This window comes from Dermacentor andersoni, chromosome 2 (genome assembly GCF_023375885.2).
Source record: "Dermacentor andersoni chromosome 2, qqDerAnde1_hic_scaffold, whole genome shotgun sequence".
In the NCBI taxonomy this organism is placed as follows: domain Eukaryota; kingdom Metazoa; phylum Arthropoda; class Arachnida; order Ixodida; family Ixodidae; genus Dermacentor; species Dermacentor andersoni.
Genome location: NC_092815.1, coordinates 107,255,939 through 107,274,134, shown reverse-complemented (window position 1 = coordinate 107,274,134; position 18,196 = coordinate 107,255,939). Strand labels below are relative to the sequence as shown.

General features: G+C 50.2%; 2 protein-coding genes across 5 annotated transcripts in view; both read right to left on the bottom strand.

Annotated features, from left to right (window-relative positions):
* Sema1a (semaphorin 1a) overlaps positions 1–18,196 on the bottom strand; it is a 137,696-nt gene that overhangs the window by 20,973 nt on the left and 98,527 nt on the right. For 3 of the 4 annotated variants that reach the window (XM_050188206.3, XM_050188209.3, XM_050188210.3), the window contains exons 3-11: positions 6,191–6,287; positions 5,683–5,728; positions 5,198–5,260; positions 4,984–5,094; positions 4,297–4,384; positions 2,624–2,644; positions 2,127–2,231; positions 1,153–1,241; positions 413–554 (exon numbers count right to left, since the gene is read on the bottom strand). In XM_050188206.3, coding sequence (XP_050044163.1) covers positions 413–554; positions 1,153–1,241; positions 2,127–2,231; positions 2,624–2,644; positions 4,297–4,384; positions 4,984–5,094; positions 5,198–5,260; positions 5,683–5,728; positions 6,191–6,287 — 762 coding nt within the window. The remainder of the gene's footprint in view (positions 1–412; positions 555–1,152; positions 1,242–2,126; positions 2,232–2,623; positions 2,645–4,296; positions 4,385–4,983; positions 5,095–5,197; positions 5,261–5,682; positions 5,729–6,190; positions 6,288–18,196) is intronic. The other variant, XM_050188208.3, reaches the window with a different exon arrangement.
* On the bottom strand, positions 8,423–10,844 carry LOC140215942 (TNF receptor-associated factor 2-like). Its single transcript, XM_072286261.1, has one exon. It carries the CDS (start codon positions 9,768–9,770, stop codon positions 8,514–8,516), a length of 1,257 nt encoding a protein of 418 aa, XP_072142362.1. The 5' UTR covers positions 9,771–10,844; the 3' UTR covers positions 8,423–8,513.

Genomic DNA, 18,196 nt, shown 5'->3' with positions numbered 1-18,196 from the left:
GTATTAACATTCCTAATGGATCTCCTGTAGTCATACAAGCTGTAGATAACAAAAAGTGTTCTGCACTTGCCTCTCTCACTTGACATTTTAAACACATCATGTTGAGAAAGTTGCATAAGTATTTAAAAAATAAAATAGAAAACGACATGATGGTGCTTGTACATCTATTTAAATAAGGATAGAGAGCAAAATTATACAAGTTTATCTTAATAAAGAAGTTGAAAACACAGAACAAGGACTCCTTCCTAGCATGGGTTATTCCACTGAAAGTTAAAACAAGACACTGTTCAGATCCACTTGTTTCCAATGCAATACACTTACACATGAAATATGTTCAACTAGCTAGTGAAGCCTATTAGGCAAGAGGACCCAGCTCGCACAGGAAGATAGAGCAAACAAGGAGGCTGCTCACGTATTTCGTTGAAGTAGAAAGGAATGTCTCCGCCAATGGAGCAGTTAAGTCGGGCCTTAAGGAAGGAGGTCCAGCGCTGCTGGAATTTATGAGGCCCACCCTTGTCCCGAGTGCACACCCTCGCTACACGGGAGTAAACCGTCTGCATGAAAGGAAGAGAGGGAGAGAGAAAACAAATCAGCAAGGTCTCACAGTGTAAAAACAAAACATAGGTTGCGTGAAACACGACAAAATCAAGAACTCCAGAAAAAATTTCGGATTTCAGAGGATGTTTAAAATGTGCTGCTATCTCGGCAGATGTACTTTCTTGCATCTCGTGCCCACCAAAATTAGACACTTCAGCTTTGTGCAAAATCAGCGATTTGGCAACCAGCGCTGAAGTGTGCAAATGTGCGAGACCATTAGCAGATGTTTTACAACACCACAAGATTTGCACATGCACTCATCTCTTGAATCACTAATAAATAAATACAAAGAGTTTACTATTTTACGCCACCACCACCACCTTCTGACATGGAGTCTACATGGTCCTTAAAAACAAAGCACACATTTCTTTGGAAATGTGAAACGTGCATGTTCCAAACAAACTGATAATATAATGAATGTGACTAGATTTATCCATGTGCTGCACTGTTACGAATTTCGAGCTTATGCAGCCTGTTCTTACTGATGCGTTAAAGCTTCATTACACAAAACCATACCCGCAGGCCTACGAGGCTGCATGTGTGAATGACACATACCTTGCCACAGTTGATATATTCCACGGCTGACTCACGGAAGAAGAAATATACATAATCTTCATAGTGGATGGAGCTCACAAAGTTGGGGGCTGTAAAAGAAACATTAATTAGCTATATGTGAAATGAATGAAATACAAGTTATAGGACATGCAAGAAATAATGGCAACATTGTATATCTCGTAAATCTTTACCAAGTATCTGGCCAATTCCTATTGCTTTGCGTCTTATTGCATTCCTCCAGCTGTACTGTTCATTGGAGTTGTTTCTATTTCTTCATTTTTTTATGTTTACATCGAATTTTATTCTGCATGGGCACAACGCCTGTAATACCGTTTTGAAACCTCGTACACTTGTCACCCTGTGCTCTCGGTGATTTTGTGCGCTCTTTGAAAGTACCAACCACATTCACTGCTAATGGTTACATTTTCGTCATATTTAAAAAAATCTTAGCCATTATATTGTGGAGTGTGTTTTCCACAGGAATTTTCATTTGATTACATCCATGGTGTATCTGCTAATGGTACTGCTGCACTTAACGTTTGCAATTTCTTGTTGTTCCATTTGCTTGACCTGAAGTGTCACTTAGTACACCTCTTACTGTTCATGTTCGTAACAGTGAATGCAAGTTATGCATGCACCTTTTCATGTATAAAGTTGAACAATATTAGTGCCCATTCCTACTGCACTATACTGACAAAAGGTACTGAAGGTGTATGAATTAATACATTAATGACTGTACGAGTGAATGTGGCCAGCTGGCATGGCAACTCTATTAAGCATACTTTGCTCTGCCAGGACAAGAAATGCCAAACACAACACATGAAATCAACATAGCTCAGTTTATAATTATTTTGCAATTACCTCAACAATAAGAAAGTACAGTTAAGAAAGGTTACAAAATTTGAAGACTTGGGCAGTGAAATCACCTTGAAGTGATTTCAGTGCAGACTCGCCGCCACACATTACAGACTCACCATTCAGGTGCTTTAGGTCAACGGGTTCTGTCCTGAGCGGCTTTCTGTAGATGAGTGGGTCTGCCCCCGAAAGCTGGCCAACTGTGGCCACATACAGGTCACCATCTTGAAGAACACAGATAAATTGCATATTACAAAAAAAAGATCCAAAGACTAGAAACAATCTTTTTCATGCAAATATGCATGGCATTCTGCTCTGTATGAAGTGCAGTAATCTACAGTGCAAACTTATCATCAGAGGAAAATACATAAGAATGTACAACACGTTACAATTTCAGGTATACAGTCATGCTTTCTTGTCACACCGAGGCACTGCTGACATCCAGACACACCAGCACATAAATGCATACCACATTCAATAGCAGTAACAAACGCTGAATTGATGTCTATGTGCAAATTGACTTGAACACTTGGAATGTAATCTTGTGCTAAATATGTGTTAATCATGCATATGAATTCATCATGCTGCATTGAAGATCCACAACAGCTGTATTTACCTGTCCTCCTTGATAAGGGACCTGAATGTCCCAGGCAGCATGTTAATAAACAGGACAGAACAAAGATCCACTGAGCTCAGAGTCAATAAATGCATATTTATTACACTGAAATATGCAACACCACCATCAAGCCAGCACAAAATTATGCAAAAAGAAATGATGGATACAGAAATGTTTGAAGAAAGAAAGCTACATTTTGTGTTTAGGAAATAGTAGCAGTGTACAATGAAGCGGTTCTGTCACTGCTTTGGAAGCTCTGTGTTTTTCCTGATTAGAGAGCTTTCAATGGCTGACAGAAAAAGAAAAGTAAAAGAAATTAATAAATAATAATTGTAGCGCATGGTTGCTCAAGACTGGCCTAGAATCGTTGCAGTGCTGGGCCTGAACAAATGCACCAGCAATGCTGAAAGGAGAGAGATCGACTGGAAGCAAAGAAATGGCTAAGTCAGTGAGAGGTTGCATCAGTGACTGTGCACGGTCCTTTAGTTGCTTGGTCAGGGGACAAAAAAGTTTATTTCGATATATCTTTCTATACTCAGCGATTTACCTGTACCATAAATGTTTTGTTCTTTTTTCCACACCTTTTCTTTATAGAAAAGGCTTCTAATTTAACGGATTCTTAAGGTGCTGCGATCGTTTGGCACATTTCTGACAACTCAATAAATCAATCAACTAACTATTTATTATGTTAACTAATCCATTATGCATATCTCGCAACACTTCTCTCAGTTTCTGACATGTGCTAGACAGGACCAGTGGCTAGCTGGCATTTGGACAAGCTTAGCAATGCAACTCATTGACATTGCCACCTCCATGCGATAGCCCTAACAGCACAGTCGCGGCAAACAAAAGAGCAGGAACCAAGCTACCAGATTAAATGTGAGGGACGCGCACAATGGTCACGGTCCTTGCAGGCCGTGAAAGGAGGCAAAGGGCGCAGTGGCACAAACAGTCTCTGCAAGCAGCTGACCGTGACCTTTCCTTATAGAGGCCTGTCGTTTGTTCTGACAACGGAACAAAAGAGCCACAGCGGGAGGTCAACCCTGCAACCATTGTTTCTCCAGGGGCATGAACCTCAAGAAGAATCTTCCATTTCCAATGCAACTTATGTACATACAAATGAAATTCTGATACAGATACAGAAGAAGCAGAAAAAGAAAGCCAACTTAAATAAAGAAGTGAGAATGACACTAAGAGATGTAGAGTAGGTTACTTGAAAAGTTAGTTGGAGTCTGCATTCTAGCAGCAAAGATAGACAGCTCATAACAGTTGCAAGTGAAAGTGTGTGTAAAACACCCATTCTTGGCAAAACAGAAATTCCATGTGATGGACAATTTGTATGCAAAAATCAACATTAAATAATTTGTCTTTATTTGTGTACATTTGTGTTTGCTGAAACTACTGCTGCAGAGTATAAGCACTAGGAGCACTACTGCTTTATGCGCTACATTCACTGCAGTAGGCTCGAGGCTATCTGTAAAGTGCTGTCAAATTAGCTTTTCTGCTCATAACCCTAGTACACAGTAAAGGTACCTACTTTGAGTGAACCTCGCAATAATACATCACATAGAGTTGACAACTGGTTGGAAGACAGGGGTAATTATGCTGACTACAAGAGCAATCACTTTCCTCCACAACAGTCAGAGTAGATAAGTAAGGCAGGCAATCCTCACCAGCAAAAATGGCTGTGCTGTTGTTTTTGGGATCAAAGGGGCAGAGGCCCTCTCCTGGCACCTGTTCCTTCACTGAGTACTCCCCATCCTGCAAGAGAGGCGAGGGGCTATAATCAATCACTCTTCCTTTGAATGCACAAACTACAGTCAATGCACAACAACTACATCTATGCACCAGCTGTGTAAGCTTTTGTTTATTCCCACAGACTTGTATTAAGAAGGAAGGCAGGGGCCATCATTAATACATATCAATGAAACAAGTGAAAAGCACCCACATTCTGCCATAGCCCCCATAAAGATGTGCAGTGCCTTCAGAGCTATAGCTTAAACCAGGTGACTACAACAACAGGCATAAAGCACACATACATCTGCACACAGTGCAGCTCTCCACAGCCTTGGACAAAGAGAATTAGTCTTTGCACCCAAGTAAAAGGCTGGCTTGAGCAGATTGGAAGTCAAACAGCCTGACAGTCATAGCAAAGAAAGCCGACCCAAGTCGTGTAAAAATAAAAAATAAAAAAATAAATATAGAACAGAAACAGGAATTTGAGCCAAGTACAATTACTGTTCTAAAGTCACCAAAGAACAGTTACATTTACATCTGCAAACAGCATGCAAGTGTGGCAGCAAATCAAACACACTTCTGTTTTAAGAACAATCGAACAGTTTAATGAAACATTTGCTCACCGGAGATATCACATAGTCCCTGCAGCGTGGTTTGTAGGAATTTGTGCCACAGACAAAAATGACTGTTTCAGATTTTCTTGCCAGCACTCTAATGTAGTTCTGGCATGCCTCCTGTAAAATAAGGTTGCATAACATGAGCCATTTCAGAGACGTTCTTGGAATGCTATAGTGGGGGCGAGCAGAAGCAACAACCAACTGCGATGTTCTCGCTTACCTCAGTCTTCCCTTTTAGCTTGCACATGTCGATGTCCTTACTTTCGGAGAACCACTCCAGCTTCTGAAAGAGGAATCAAGTCTTTCAGTTTACAGGGAGCTTGACAGCAAGTCTGCTCATCCTGGAACTCAAGTTGGTCATGCTTTGCTCTAGGAGCAAATTCAATTGCAATACCTTTGACTTTTTAAAATGATATGCTTTTCATGAGGCGCTTTTTCTGTTTCCTTTATGTGAACTGTTGTCAACTTCATTCTGAAATAGCTTGATGAAGCCAACCCTGTGCATAATCCTCACCTTGTTTATTTAGCCTGTTCCTGAATTTATCTATATCATTCCATTATCAACTTTCTCTATTTTTGGATGCCGGCAGACTAAATATGGCCACTATAAGCATGAAAATTTGAATCTTTTCAGCACTGCTTGTTAATATCATAGAATATAGTTGTCACATGATTTTCAAGATTTACAGTAATGTGCAAATTCACCTTTTGCAACTCCAGCGATGCAAGGCTGATGTTGTAGACAACATTCCTAGAAATGAAAGGTGATGGTCACACAGAAATCAGATATATTTGTGCATAACAGTTTGCAGTCGGCTCAACATACTGTGGCGCTTCCTATGCTTCACATGAAGGAAGTGTGCATGAATAAAAATTCCTGGTTTTCTGAACAACTTTCGTAAAATATTGCACTCTATTTTACACAAGTAAAATAAAAAATGCAGAAATAGAATAGCCAAGAGTGCAAACTTCGGCACCCCAGTGGAGCCAAGAAAGAATAAACAATATCTTCCTCAATTGCTTAAAGATTCAAGTGTGTATTCAAGTGGGTATGCACAAAATACTATCTTCAGTGGAACAAGCCACCAACTTTTGTTCAATGCATATTTTATGCTGCAACACGTGTAACATTTGGTAAGCCATTAAGCCCTATTTTGTCTAAAAGCTGAATGTGTTCCATCTTGATGATGATGATGTAGAAAATAATGCTCACCGAGCCCCCACAAGAAGGTTGTGGCCATCCTGCTCTAGGAGACGGAAGTGGTCGCTGTGTGTCTGGTTGCCACGGAACTTCCCAACCAGCTCTGGAGCTGCGCAAGACAAAAAGTGAAAAAGAAAAATGTTTCAGTGACATGGGAGTGGCATACATGACAATCTTCCAAGTACAATTTCCAATAAGTAGAAACAGTAGGCAACAGTTTCTACATGGCAAATACAAGGCTCCATGGTACAGGGTTATGCATATGCAATGGTTCATCTCTTTGTGACAGGTGAATGTACTGCCTTTGCTGCCATTGCGAAAAGGTCTTGACAGAATGCATGCACCTTGTCCGCCCCCCTTTAGGTTAAATACTTTCTGCACAATTCCCATGCAATGCACACACTTCCCAACTATATGAGGCCACGCACAATCATTTGTTCAGTGTTCACAAATGTACATTCTCTTCACATTTAAGAAAGCAATATATATATATATATATATATTAGTTCAAAGATTGTCAACCAATCTATGCTTGCGCAAGCAAGGTGTGTCTATTCAAAACAGCTGGCAACCAACTGCTGCGGGCAGCTAGCCTGGTTTCAGCCGAATTAATCAAGCGCGCGCCTTCAATGGGAAACAAAACAGAGGCAGTCACCGTCTCCGCTGGTAAGACTCGCGCAGACACACGCCTGCATCCAGCTGCGCGGCGAGTCGCTTTGACCACACGGTCCACAACCGTCCGATGCCCTCATCACCGGCCAACTCGTTTTCTCCTCACCGCCTGGCCGACGTCACGAAACAATGTGCCCACCGAGCGAGAAACCGGTGCGCGGTCGTTCAGCGGAACGACAGCGAATGCGCGCGCGCGGGGGCGGCACACTGTACACATACGTCGCGTAACGAGGCACGTACCCGCTGCCGAGGCACAGCGCTCGCTCGACTTCATCAGTGGCGAGGTTGCTGCGCGCTGGTACGTAGCGTCGAGCGCCGCGTCGAAGGCAAGGTGCAGTCATGAGCACCGCCGCCGAGAAATGAAAGAAGAGAAATGAAACAAGAAGGGACCGTCCGCCCCCCCCCGCGCCTCGTCCAAACGACCCCTTGCGCCACATCGGCGGCACGCGCCTGGCGCACCGTTTTCGTAATGCGCGCGACTGCAGCAGACGACGTCGCACTGCTGCCTGCCAGTTAGCTGCTTTACCAGCAACGCAGCGGTGTCGAGAGGAGGAAACCGCCTGCGCGAGTCGGTGACCGTCGGATATATGCATGCGTGCGCGCCTGTTGTTCTGCGGTACTAGAGTGCGGCGTCCATCCTTGCAGGGGCCACGCCGCAAGGGACAGACGAAGAAAAAAAGAAATCAGAGAGAGACGTCTGCGAGAGATGTTTGAAAGGAGCCCTTACGGCCGACGCGAAGCCGCCGAAATGAGAAAAGAAACCTCGAGTCCCGGCGCCGGATCGTCGCCCCCGGACCGGACGAATGTGTTTTCTTTCTTTCTTTTTTTTTCGCCAAGCCTATGCTACGCTGTTTGTGCAGCGAGGCTGCTGCCCGTGCCATTCATAGTGTTCCTGACGTCTCATAAGAAACAGGAACGCAACGCTATGCGTCAGCGGCGTAAACATCTTTCGCAACCACGTTTGCCCAACTATACGACGGCGACGAGCTCCACTGCACGAGACGGCTGGAGAGGGCGGGTCACTGCACCGGCCGCGTAGCCCGTTTCAGTGCTTCTTTAAGCGAGTTATTGTTTCCGCAGGCTAAGCACCCCTCTCTACCTTGCTAATGCACTCAGGCTCGAACGCGTGCCTGCTTGCACGCTGGCGCGCTCCTAGTCTGGCTCGGCCGAATGCGCAATAAACGTCCAGGCGCTTAGTGGCAGGCTAAAGCATTTCGCCACGAAACAGCCGCCCAAATGACACATTCGCGGATGTGCCGAGCACTGGGTAATTATGCTTCAGGTAGCCCGCGAGCACGCCGAAAGCAATATAGTCGCGTGTTCATCCGGGCCGAGAAAACCATGACACTCAAAATACCGTTATTTTGTTTCATGTGAAATGTCCAGTCTGTGTTATCGCAGGCTTTGAAATGGGCAAATTTGCTCCACGTAATACCGGGAATTTACCGTGCGATCATCGAATACCATGGTCATCGAAAGCAAGACATATACAAGTCATCCGGAGGATGTTAATTCCATATCTAGGAAAATGTTCTGCAACTGTGGTCCTGCACTCCATAAAACAGCGAATACTGCCACATAAAACCGCAGGAGGGACCAATTTTTATTTCGTGACGACGTTCTTCGCGGCCGGTTGTCGTCGCTGATTATGTCACCGCCGACGTTAGACCCTGAGCTGCGTCAGGAAGTGGACAACGAAAGAGTTGTCCTTGATGTACCCGTAGTCCGGGTTGGCCAGGTCGTCCAGCGTGATGAACTGCGAGAAGCCGAACCCTTCGTTGTCCTCGCCCGGCCGGGGCTTGCGGAAGCAGTGTCCCCACTCCTCGCCCTCGGACTCCGGGCGGATGTCGCCCTGGATGTTGTATATGCCTTCGGCGGAGTTCGAGATGAGGACGAACGAGGTCTTCTGCGCGTACGGCCAGCTTAGCGACGTGTCGAACGAGCCCGCGGTCAGCACGAAGTACAAACCGAGGCACGGCCTGCTGCTCTCCGTAGAGTTGCCCAGGCTGCCCTGCAGGTAGACGCGGTAGCCCGCTCCTCCGCAGTAGAAGGCGTCGCTGCTGAACGACGTCGTGCGCCCTTCCAGGGCGTCCTGTCTCATGCGCGCGAAGTCGGTGACCTTCCAGACGAAGCAGGACGATGGCGGGCTGTCCTCTTCCACGGCGCCCAGCTCGCGGTTCAGCGTGTCGCCCACGGACTCCAGCAGGAGGTGCTGCGCCGCGGACTCGTCGTCGGCGGAGTTCTTCCTCCACTGGCGCTGCTCGTCGGCCAGGGAGGCCTTGGCCTCCTGCAGCGCGGTGCGGAACGAGCGCAGTTCCTCGTGGATGGTCATGCGCAGGGACTTGAGCTCCTGGCTCACCACCTCGCACCGGTCGGCGTGCGGGGTGTCGACGCGCGCGTCTCCACCGACGGCGCCCACCGCGTCCAGCGCTGCGGCCGCCTTGGAGGAGGACGCCTTGCGGCACTCGGTGCGCACGTGCGACAGCACCTGGGACACCTGCAGGCGCCGGGAGCAGAGCTCGCACAGCACCAGCTGGTGCTCGCAGAGCGCTATGTGCTTCTCGTAGGTGGCCAGCGTGGGGACGTGCAGACAGCCCTTGTTCTTGCAGCCCACCGGGTACTGACGGAACACGTCGGGCGCCGTGCGGTCCAGGCGCACCTGCTGGCTGCCGAAGTCGGTGCCGTCCACGGGGCAGCACACCACGGGCTCGCCGTTCGCCAAGCCCTGGAAGCAGCGGCGGCAGAACACGTGCTTGCACGGCGCACACAGGGTCTCGCCTGCCAGCACGCCGCACAACGAGCAGACGCGGTCCGTCGGCGGCGGGCGCCGGAACTCGACCAGCGTCCAGTTGGCGATGTACGGGAAGCCCGTGACGAAGCGCTTGCTGCTGCTGCTGCTGCTGCCGCTGGCGGCGTACATGGTGACCCCGGAGCCGAGCGGCCGCCGCCCCGCGACACGGATGGAACTGCGCACGCCTCTTCGTCGTCGTCGGCGGCGGCGCGGGTGCTCGCCGCCATCGACGCAATCAACAGCAACATGGCTGGTCCGACACGGCACAGCTTAGTCACTGACGACGCACCACAGCTCTGTACCTTTCCACGGTTCCCCAAGAGTCGTCTTTATTTCTTTCTATATTTACTTTTCGAGCCAACATCGCTTTTTCAGTTTAGCGAACAAGTCATGCGTTTTGACCAGCGAAAGCCCTCAAGGCACGTACACTCGTCCACGCACTTAGCTGATGCACTTCCTTCGGCCAATAACTAGCACGTACGACCACAGACACAAACGCACAAGACAGACGAATTCTGTGGGGACTTGAATGTATATATATCCTTTAGCTGTAACCACGTGTAACCGCGCCTCTGCACACTTCGCCGTCCTTTCTCGCACTCCGCATGAGCGGAGGAGTGTCTTCGGTGTGCGACATTATTCTCTCCGAATTAAGGCCAGGGGGCCAGAACCTGCGTTTCTTTAGTTTTCGTTCACCCAGGACAGAAGAGAAGGAAGAAGAAGAGTATAGCTGCTGCCGCTGGAATATGAACTCCTATACTACACTCCGTATGGAATGACATCCCACCGACAAAGAAATAAAGAAAGGAAAAGAAAAAAAGTGTGGAGGCGCAAGAGGGACGAACAGGAGCGCGACGAACGTCATTCCGCACAGAGAGCTCAGGTTTCGGAGCCCAGCCCGCAACGCGAGCTTCCCTTTTCTTTTAGTTTTTTTTTTGCCCGGCGTAGAACTGGGAGCGGATCGTCCGTCTTCCCGCCCGCATTCCCAGGCTTCCTCTTTTCCCGCATCGCTCCCGCCCTCCCCTCGCAGCTGGAACCGCGGGGCTTCGCACTGCCGCTGCGGCGAAGAAGGTATAACGGAAAGAGTGCGAGGCGAGGCCGCCGGTCGATCGCCACTCGGAATGTCCACCCCGAGGCGTCCTCGAGACGCGAAAGGCAAGAGAGGCCGTAGTACAGCGCCCAGAAACGCTGCGCACGGCTCAGTGACAGCGCACCAGCGCGGCCAATTTCCGGGAATCGCGCGCAGCTGCGCTCACCGGCCGCGGCGTCTCCTTTCAAGCTAGCCTGTCCTGGCCAGCGGGGAAATAAAGATAAGAGAGAGAAAAAAAGGTTTCCTCTCGAATTGTTTCTTGATCATTTTTGTTTTTTTCGCGAAAGGGTTGTGAAGCTGTATGGGCTTTATCTTTCCGTATGTTATAGCGCGGACTCTACTTACGTCGCGAACTCGTCTTCTCGGAAAGCTCGGTGGTTACGTGGCGGGAAGAGAAAAAGAAAATAACAGGAGGAGGAAAGGTGGAGGCGGGCAGAGGAAGAAACGGAAGCGAAACTGCTGGCGGTCGCGACACGTCAGGTCGCGGATGACAGCCGAAGAACGTGTCTGCGTAAAGATCTGAACCGGGAGTAATGGCGTCGTTAGGAGACCAGAAAAGGGAACTCGTCTCGAACTCGCCGCGTGTAGCGCAGATTGGCTATATAGTACATACATATACAAGCCGTGTGCCGCCCAATCACCCGTCCGAAACTTTTTGCTTTTTCTTCTTCTCTTCTAACAGCACATCTAATAGTTGTCAGGCAACGCTGCGGAAGCCACGCAAGCAACGTTGTCATATGTGCGTCTCACTCCGCGCGCTTCGCAGTGCAGTTGCATTCGATCTGCGACGATTTCGTATGTCACAACTATATACAGCGTGTGGACCTATACGGCTTCATCAAATCACGCATTATTTGTCCGCGTTTGTGCGACCCGTATGCGACGCACCGCGTCTCTTGGTGGTAGTGAGCGGGGGGGGGGGGGGGGGGGGGGGAGGGATCACACCCCGGACGTTCTCGACAGCTTTTCTCTGAACAGACGACACTCCGAGGCAGTTTGGACGGTATACCTGCGCCACTATGGCCCTCGAACGGGCGCGCAAACGCGTCGAGGGTCCACGTGCACGACGACGCTTCAGATACGCTCGACGACGTACGGGGGACATCAGCGCCACGCTCCCTGCCCCCTCCCCCCTCCTTTCCTCGCTCGCTCGGCCTGCCTGCAGCGTAGGAAGCGAGCAAGCCGCGAATTCATTTAGGAAACAGACCGCGCGAGGACCATTAGAAGGGCGCGCAATCTCTGCGGCGCGGTCGGTCGGCGCCGCCCTATCAGCGGTCGCAATTAGCCCCGAGGCCGTAATTGCCCTCAACACGCGGCGCGCATCGAGAGTCGCACACTGCATGCGGCGGCAGCAGCAGCACCATATACTACACCCGCCACGCATGCAACGCCGAAAGCACGTCGCCAAACCTGCAAACGCGAGTGATCATATACACGCGCACAAACATACACACACAAACGAAAACACCACGCGCGCGCGCGCGCCCCGACAAGCGAAGCGATGCCACCGCCGTCGTTTCCTCTTCATTATCATAAGCTTCGCTTCGTCCTTGTTCCTTTTAATTTGCTTCTGCTCTCTGGAAACTGTCGGCTTTCCGGAACCCCCCCCGCAGTAGTTGCCGCTCGGTCTTGGGCCGCGTTGCCCTATACGTGGGGAGCCGTGCGGCGAGAGACAATACTGCAGCGACAGCTCGCTGCCGGCTTGTTCATTAACGGAAGGACAAGGTTGCAACGTATACCGACACAATGACGACTCTGCAGCGGAGTCGACGGCAGGTTGTCCCACGGCTGCATAATTTACGACAACGGTGTGTCCGTGCGAGTATACAGTACGTGCGTACACGTATATGCCATAACCTATGCGCATGGCACATGCACACGTGTAATTGTTCGCGTGCATGTGCACGCGCATCACGTGCGTCCCTATACACATGCTAGAAGTAAGCGCATACAAGCGAGGACACTATCGCGGTTTCCGGGATGTATCGAGTGAAACGCCTACCCGATTCATTCGCGGCGCTCCTTCGCTGTCAGACAGATAAATTAACAACGATAAGGGCGACATACCGGGTGTTTCAGGAAACACTTAAAAATAATTTTTTTTTTTTTTTTTTGATGGCCTGTGGCTGACAGCACAATTCTAGTCTAGGAGCTTGTCTGCTCGAAGAGGCGGACATTGCTTGCTAAAAAGATTAAAATGCATATTGGACTAATTAACAAAAGTTTACTAATTAAGCTTTTATCTAATTGCATTGTGGCACATATTTCAATTTACAAATTCCAGCCAGGGAGTTCGCGAGGCGGACCCACTTGGAACGAATTCTCAGGACGGCATCAGTTCCGAGATTTTAATTCCCGAACTTTGCGGAGAAGTGCGTTGGCGTTCCAGTTAATTTCGTGCTTCAATGAATAAAACGACATTTTGTTAAGAAACTAAGTGGAACGACAGTGCACTTTTACCGCAAGTTTGACGGTGCATATGTCGCAAATGGTGTCATCCACACTATTATTTTCGGGTGGGTGTGCCTTGCAGGCTCACCGGCTAGAATTTGTAAATTGTAATAAGCGCCATAAGGTAATTAGTCAAGAAGTTAATAAGAGAGTTTTAATTCGTAGATTATGCACTTCAATTTCTTGTGCAAGTAATGTCGGCCTCTTCGAGTAGACCAGCTCATGGACTAGAATTGTGCTAGCTGCCACAGGCAAATGTAAAACATTTTTTTTAACTGTTCGCTGGAACACCTTGTATAAGCGGATGTCTGCGTTTATCTATTTGTAGTTTGCTTTATCGCCTTCCGCACTTCGTCTCTTCGCGGTCACACTTAATGAAGACAACGCCTGCCGTTAATTTCTTGGCTGCCGAAAAGTTGTATCGCGTTTATATCACTTCCGTTGCATAGGCGTGGAGTGGTCACCCCGTAGAAGGCGTTACCCAGCCCAAGGCGCCGTTCAGAGCTTACCCACGGTGACAGAGCAAAAGTGACAGCGACAAAATTGTAGACCACCCTGAAAAAGTTCCCGATCCAGCTTGCTACCGTAGCTGCTCAATACGTGCAACATAAAACGTGTATATGACGTCGAATCGCTTGCTCGAAGTCTAGTCAGGTAACATATTTGTGTATATCGCAGCGGCTGACACTTAAGCTTGTCAGCGCAGTTTTTTTCCCCATCAGGCGTTAGAAACTCGGAATACGCACACACCGTACGTGTTCACAGGCGAAGCTTTCACGTGAAACTAAGCGCGCGAAACGAGAAACGGACTTTCGAACGAGCATCGGCGCAAGTTTTTACAAAAGGAACGGGAGCAACCCACCGGCGGTCTCAAGTGCCACCCTGGAAGAAGAAGAAAAAACCACGCCGCCACGCATCAACATGCACTGTTCACTTGCGCGCGTTTATACGCTGCGCGTCACGCAGCACGCGCGCGCACACGCATCGCACCACGCCCACCGATGGCGCCGCGCGCAGCTAGGCGTGAACGATCGAATCGTGGAAGAAGCAAACAAGAAAGAAACGAGCGAGAGAGAGAAGAAGAAGCGCGGAGAAAAGTGTGTGGCATGCAGCCCCAGCGGCAACCGCGGCCCCCTCGAGACCGCCCGAGGCAAGGCAAGGCTGCGCTCAGAGGGAGAACCGCACATGTGGCAACAGCGCGCCTGCGCCCTTGATATGCGGGAGAGAGAGAGAGAGAGTAAAAGATGCTCGAGCTCGTCGCCGGCACGCATGCATGCATGCATGCTTGAGAAGTATGCATGTAAATGGCGCTATGCAGCCCATACACGGAGTCACGCACACACGCACGCACCTCGTGGTTGCTGGCAACGGCGCCCTCGTGGATCTGACGAGGTGCCAAGTCCTTCGAAGACGACGGCTCGCCGTCGCCTCTGAAGCGACGGCACGCGTCCCGCGACTTCCCGGGAAGACGTCGCTGCCGCCGCGAAAGAAAATCGTATTCGCGTAAAATGAAATACGACCGCCGTGTCGAGTGACGAATGACGGCGCGCAGCTCCGGGACGGAAGACATGACGCTATAATACACACCGTGTCGCTGTACTTACGCAACGAAAGCGGAAGCATACAGAGGCGCGGCGGGAAGCGAAGTACCTTCGCACTCTCTGGAGCGAAAGTATTTCGGTTATTTTATGCGCACCTGGTGAAAGGCGCGGACATAAAAAATGTAACGGGGTGTGGCGCCGGTTCCTTCGTCACCGTCTTGCGACGCCACTGACGCGGCGTATATACGCCTATCCGGCGCCTAACGGTCGGTCCCAGCGAGAGCTGCACTTTCGACCTTCCGGAAAAGGGAGTCGCGCGCAGCGCGCGGACGACGCAGACAGATTATTAGCAGGCGCGGCAATGAGACGCCGATCGCGAAACTGCTACATGCGAGACGCGAGCTGCGCGTCCAACGGTAACGAGAGCCCAGACAATTTATTTCCGCGCGACGGAAGCTTTCGGGAGCTCAACGATTTCTTCTCGCAAACAGTATGCAGACGCTCCATCCCTCTCGTACAAATTAACGACGCGCGCGGCGCGCAGCGGAGCGAACAAAATCGCTCTTCGCGCAGGACTTGGCGCGGGGCGCACGGTCGAACCGAGAGATAAAGGGTTGACAACATTCGGGGGTGACAAAACGCATTCCTCGCATTCGGCGACAGCCTCGAGTACATACACGCACAGCCGTCAGGATTGAAACAATAGGCGTCACTTCGGAGCCCCCGCTCGTCGGGCGCGTCCCGGCTTCAATTTGTGCGCCGCTGCAGCTCACACCCGACCGCCGTCGAAGCTGTGTGTGCGTGTTTGACTAAAGGACGACGACGGAACGGTGCGCAGAGAGAGACGGCGCAGCGTCAGAGGTAACCCCGCTCCCTCCAAAAGCGCTGGTTCGGGAGACGAGGACCCGAATTCCAAACAGCACCCAGGGGGTTTCTGCCCCTCCGGCATCCCAGCGCTCGCTCGTAACGGGCTTTGATCGATCTCGCGCGCTCAAGGCAAGGAGACGAAGGTTGCTGACCCTGTGCGCTCGCGGAGAAGTACGTACATGTCCCACGCCCATGGCGCGCGAGAAGCTTACATAGCGCGGTTGTTGGGCGCGGAGGGCGGATTGGGACGACGACGACGGGGAGGAATTGTGAGGAGTGGGGGAGGCGAAATTGGAGGGAGAGCACAAGAGCGGCGGCGGGGACCAAGTGGGGGTCGGGAAGAACAACGACAACAGACACAAGCGAACACGTAATCGAAAGGGTCGAAGAAGAGGGTCCCGCTTACTGTTGTGTGCGTGCCGCGGTCGCGAGGGGAGGGGTGAGGTGGAGAGAGGCGTGCGAAGAGAAATCAGCCAGGCATGCGGTCGTCACGTCACACGGGCGGCGGTCCCCCTACCAACCAAGCCGAAGGAGAGCCCGCGCCGCTTCGAACCGTGCTCATCACGCTGTCAGCGCCGTAATCGGCGTTTTGTCGGGACGCGGCGCGCCGAGCCGACAAAAGAGAACGGGCGGAGGAGGAGGAGGTACCGTACACGGCCGTGCCGCCGGCGTTGCCCACGAAAGGCGCCCCCCTTTCTCACCCACGACAGTCCTGGCTTTTGTTACTCGTGCTGACGGAACAGATCCTCTCTTCTTGCACACAGAAGGCAAAGGCAACTCTTACAATAACCGTCAGCGCTTAGAAAAGGGCATTCCTTTTCTCCCACGAAGCAGAGACAGTTCGTGCGCGTACTAGTGCGTGCTTATTACCGAAAAGCTCCAAGCGGCTATTTACACTAGGAGGGAGAAACGGAGCTAAGAGCAGCGGGGGTATGGGGGGGTCAATGTCCAAGGTGCACTAGTACTATACTTCGTAAAACGCTGCCGAACGAGCATCTCGCCATCCCCTTCGCTTCTAAACAAATAAAGGAAAACGTTTGCCGAGGGTAAATCTCTTCAAGTGTAACGGGTCTGTTGGACGAGGCCTAATAGCATTTTAGACAAGTCGCGCTCGCTCAGTAAAGGACAGTGTGCATTACAAGCGCTTACGTCTCAATTTCGCGAAGCCTTATCGACTGCCAGACGAAGGACAAATCGCTTCAGTCAGCTCGACACCGTTCACATGAAATTGGCTCCAGCGCTCCTCCAAGGACGGCGTCGTGCTTGCGCAAACGTCGAACACGGTTGCCATTGCAATTCATCACGCGGCCTAAAGGCGGGCCGAGCCGTGCGGCGCAGGGAGTCAAACGGCCCGAGGCAAGTCGGGTGTTCGACCACAAAGGATGATGACGAGGAGACCTACCGAATCGGAGAGGAAGCGTTGGTATACGCGTATCGAGATTCATTCGGATCGCCCAATGTTGGCCACAGCACGCCGGTATAGAAGTTAATGACAATGTTACTCACCGCCATCGGATCGAAAGGCTTTCCGGGAAAGAAGACCGTAAGTGGTCACCTGGTCGAGGCAGGTCAAAGCCGGTAGAGTTTCACACTAAATTTCAGTGGGAAGCTATATATGGCCAAGTCTCGATACACTAAGTGACTAACGAGAACATACTATCACTGATGGTGACAAAAGCGAAGTGCGACATTATGCAGGTCATGCTCGACATTCGCAAGGAGCAAGCAAATGCTAATTTTGGCAGCGCTAAGATAAGATCGAGAGGTCAAGCAGAAATTCCCCCACAACAAAAGAAACTAAGAACAACAGATCAGATACACGTCGTCAAAAAAACTCCTGGACAACGTGGCTCCACCGTTGCCTGAAGAAGCGTGCAGCTAACATGCAGCAACAGAGACGTGTAAAGATACTAGAAACAGTTACCCTAGAGGCTCGGAAATGATGATTTACTGGCATCCCCTTTGAAACGGGGCGGTGACGGTCCGACAGGGGCGCTGGTCCTGTCGTTTGTGTTCTTCCTGTGTCCTGGTCTATTGCGCCTTGCTCTTTTCATTCAAGCATGAACCAACTAGCCCAAGCAAGAGTTTCACTTGACAGTCACCTAGCCTGTTTGATTTAATCAGGCATGCTATACATGTTTTTCATCCAAGGATACATTCCTTTAACCTCTTTTCTTTCTCGCAGAACTTCTCTATCTACCATGTAACGCTACCTATGTTGGGACATCATCGGTCGTATTGATCTGTTCCCCGCTTTTTTTTTCCACCAATGCTTTATACGTCTCTTGCTTATCTCGACTGCTGACCGGCTTCTGTCCATTTCAAATCCGAGCGTTTCTGAAGGTGTACGTTGCGTAATGGTCTCGCTGGGATGTGCCCAGTGATCTCAGGATTTTTTTCTCCGGATGCCCTGTCTACAGCGCCATCTATTGGCATTCGGGACACACGAAACACACCGCGAGGTGGCCTCTACTCAACACACCTTGGTGCTGGAGCACTTTAATTAAGTAACGCTCATTTGCTTCAAAAATACGGGAATATCGGTACAACGTCTCGATCGACGCCGTCTGTGGTGTGATGCACGAGATGAGCCCTCGGCTTGAAGC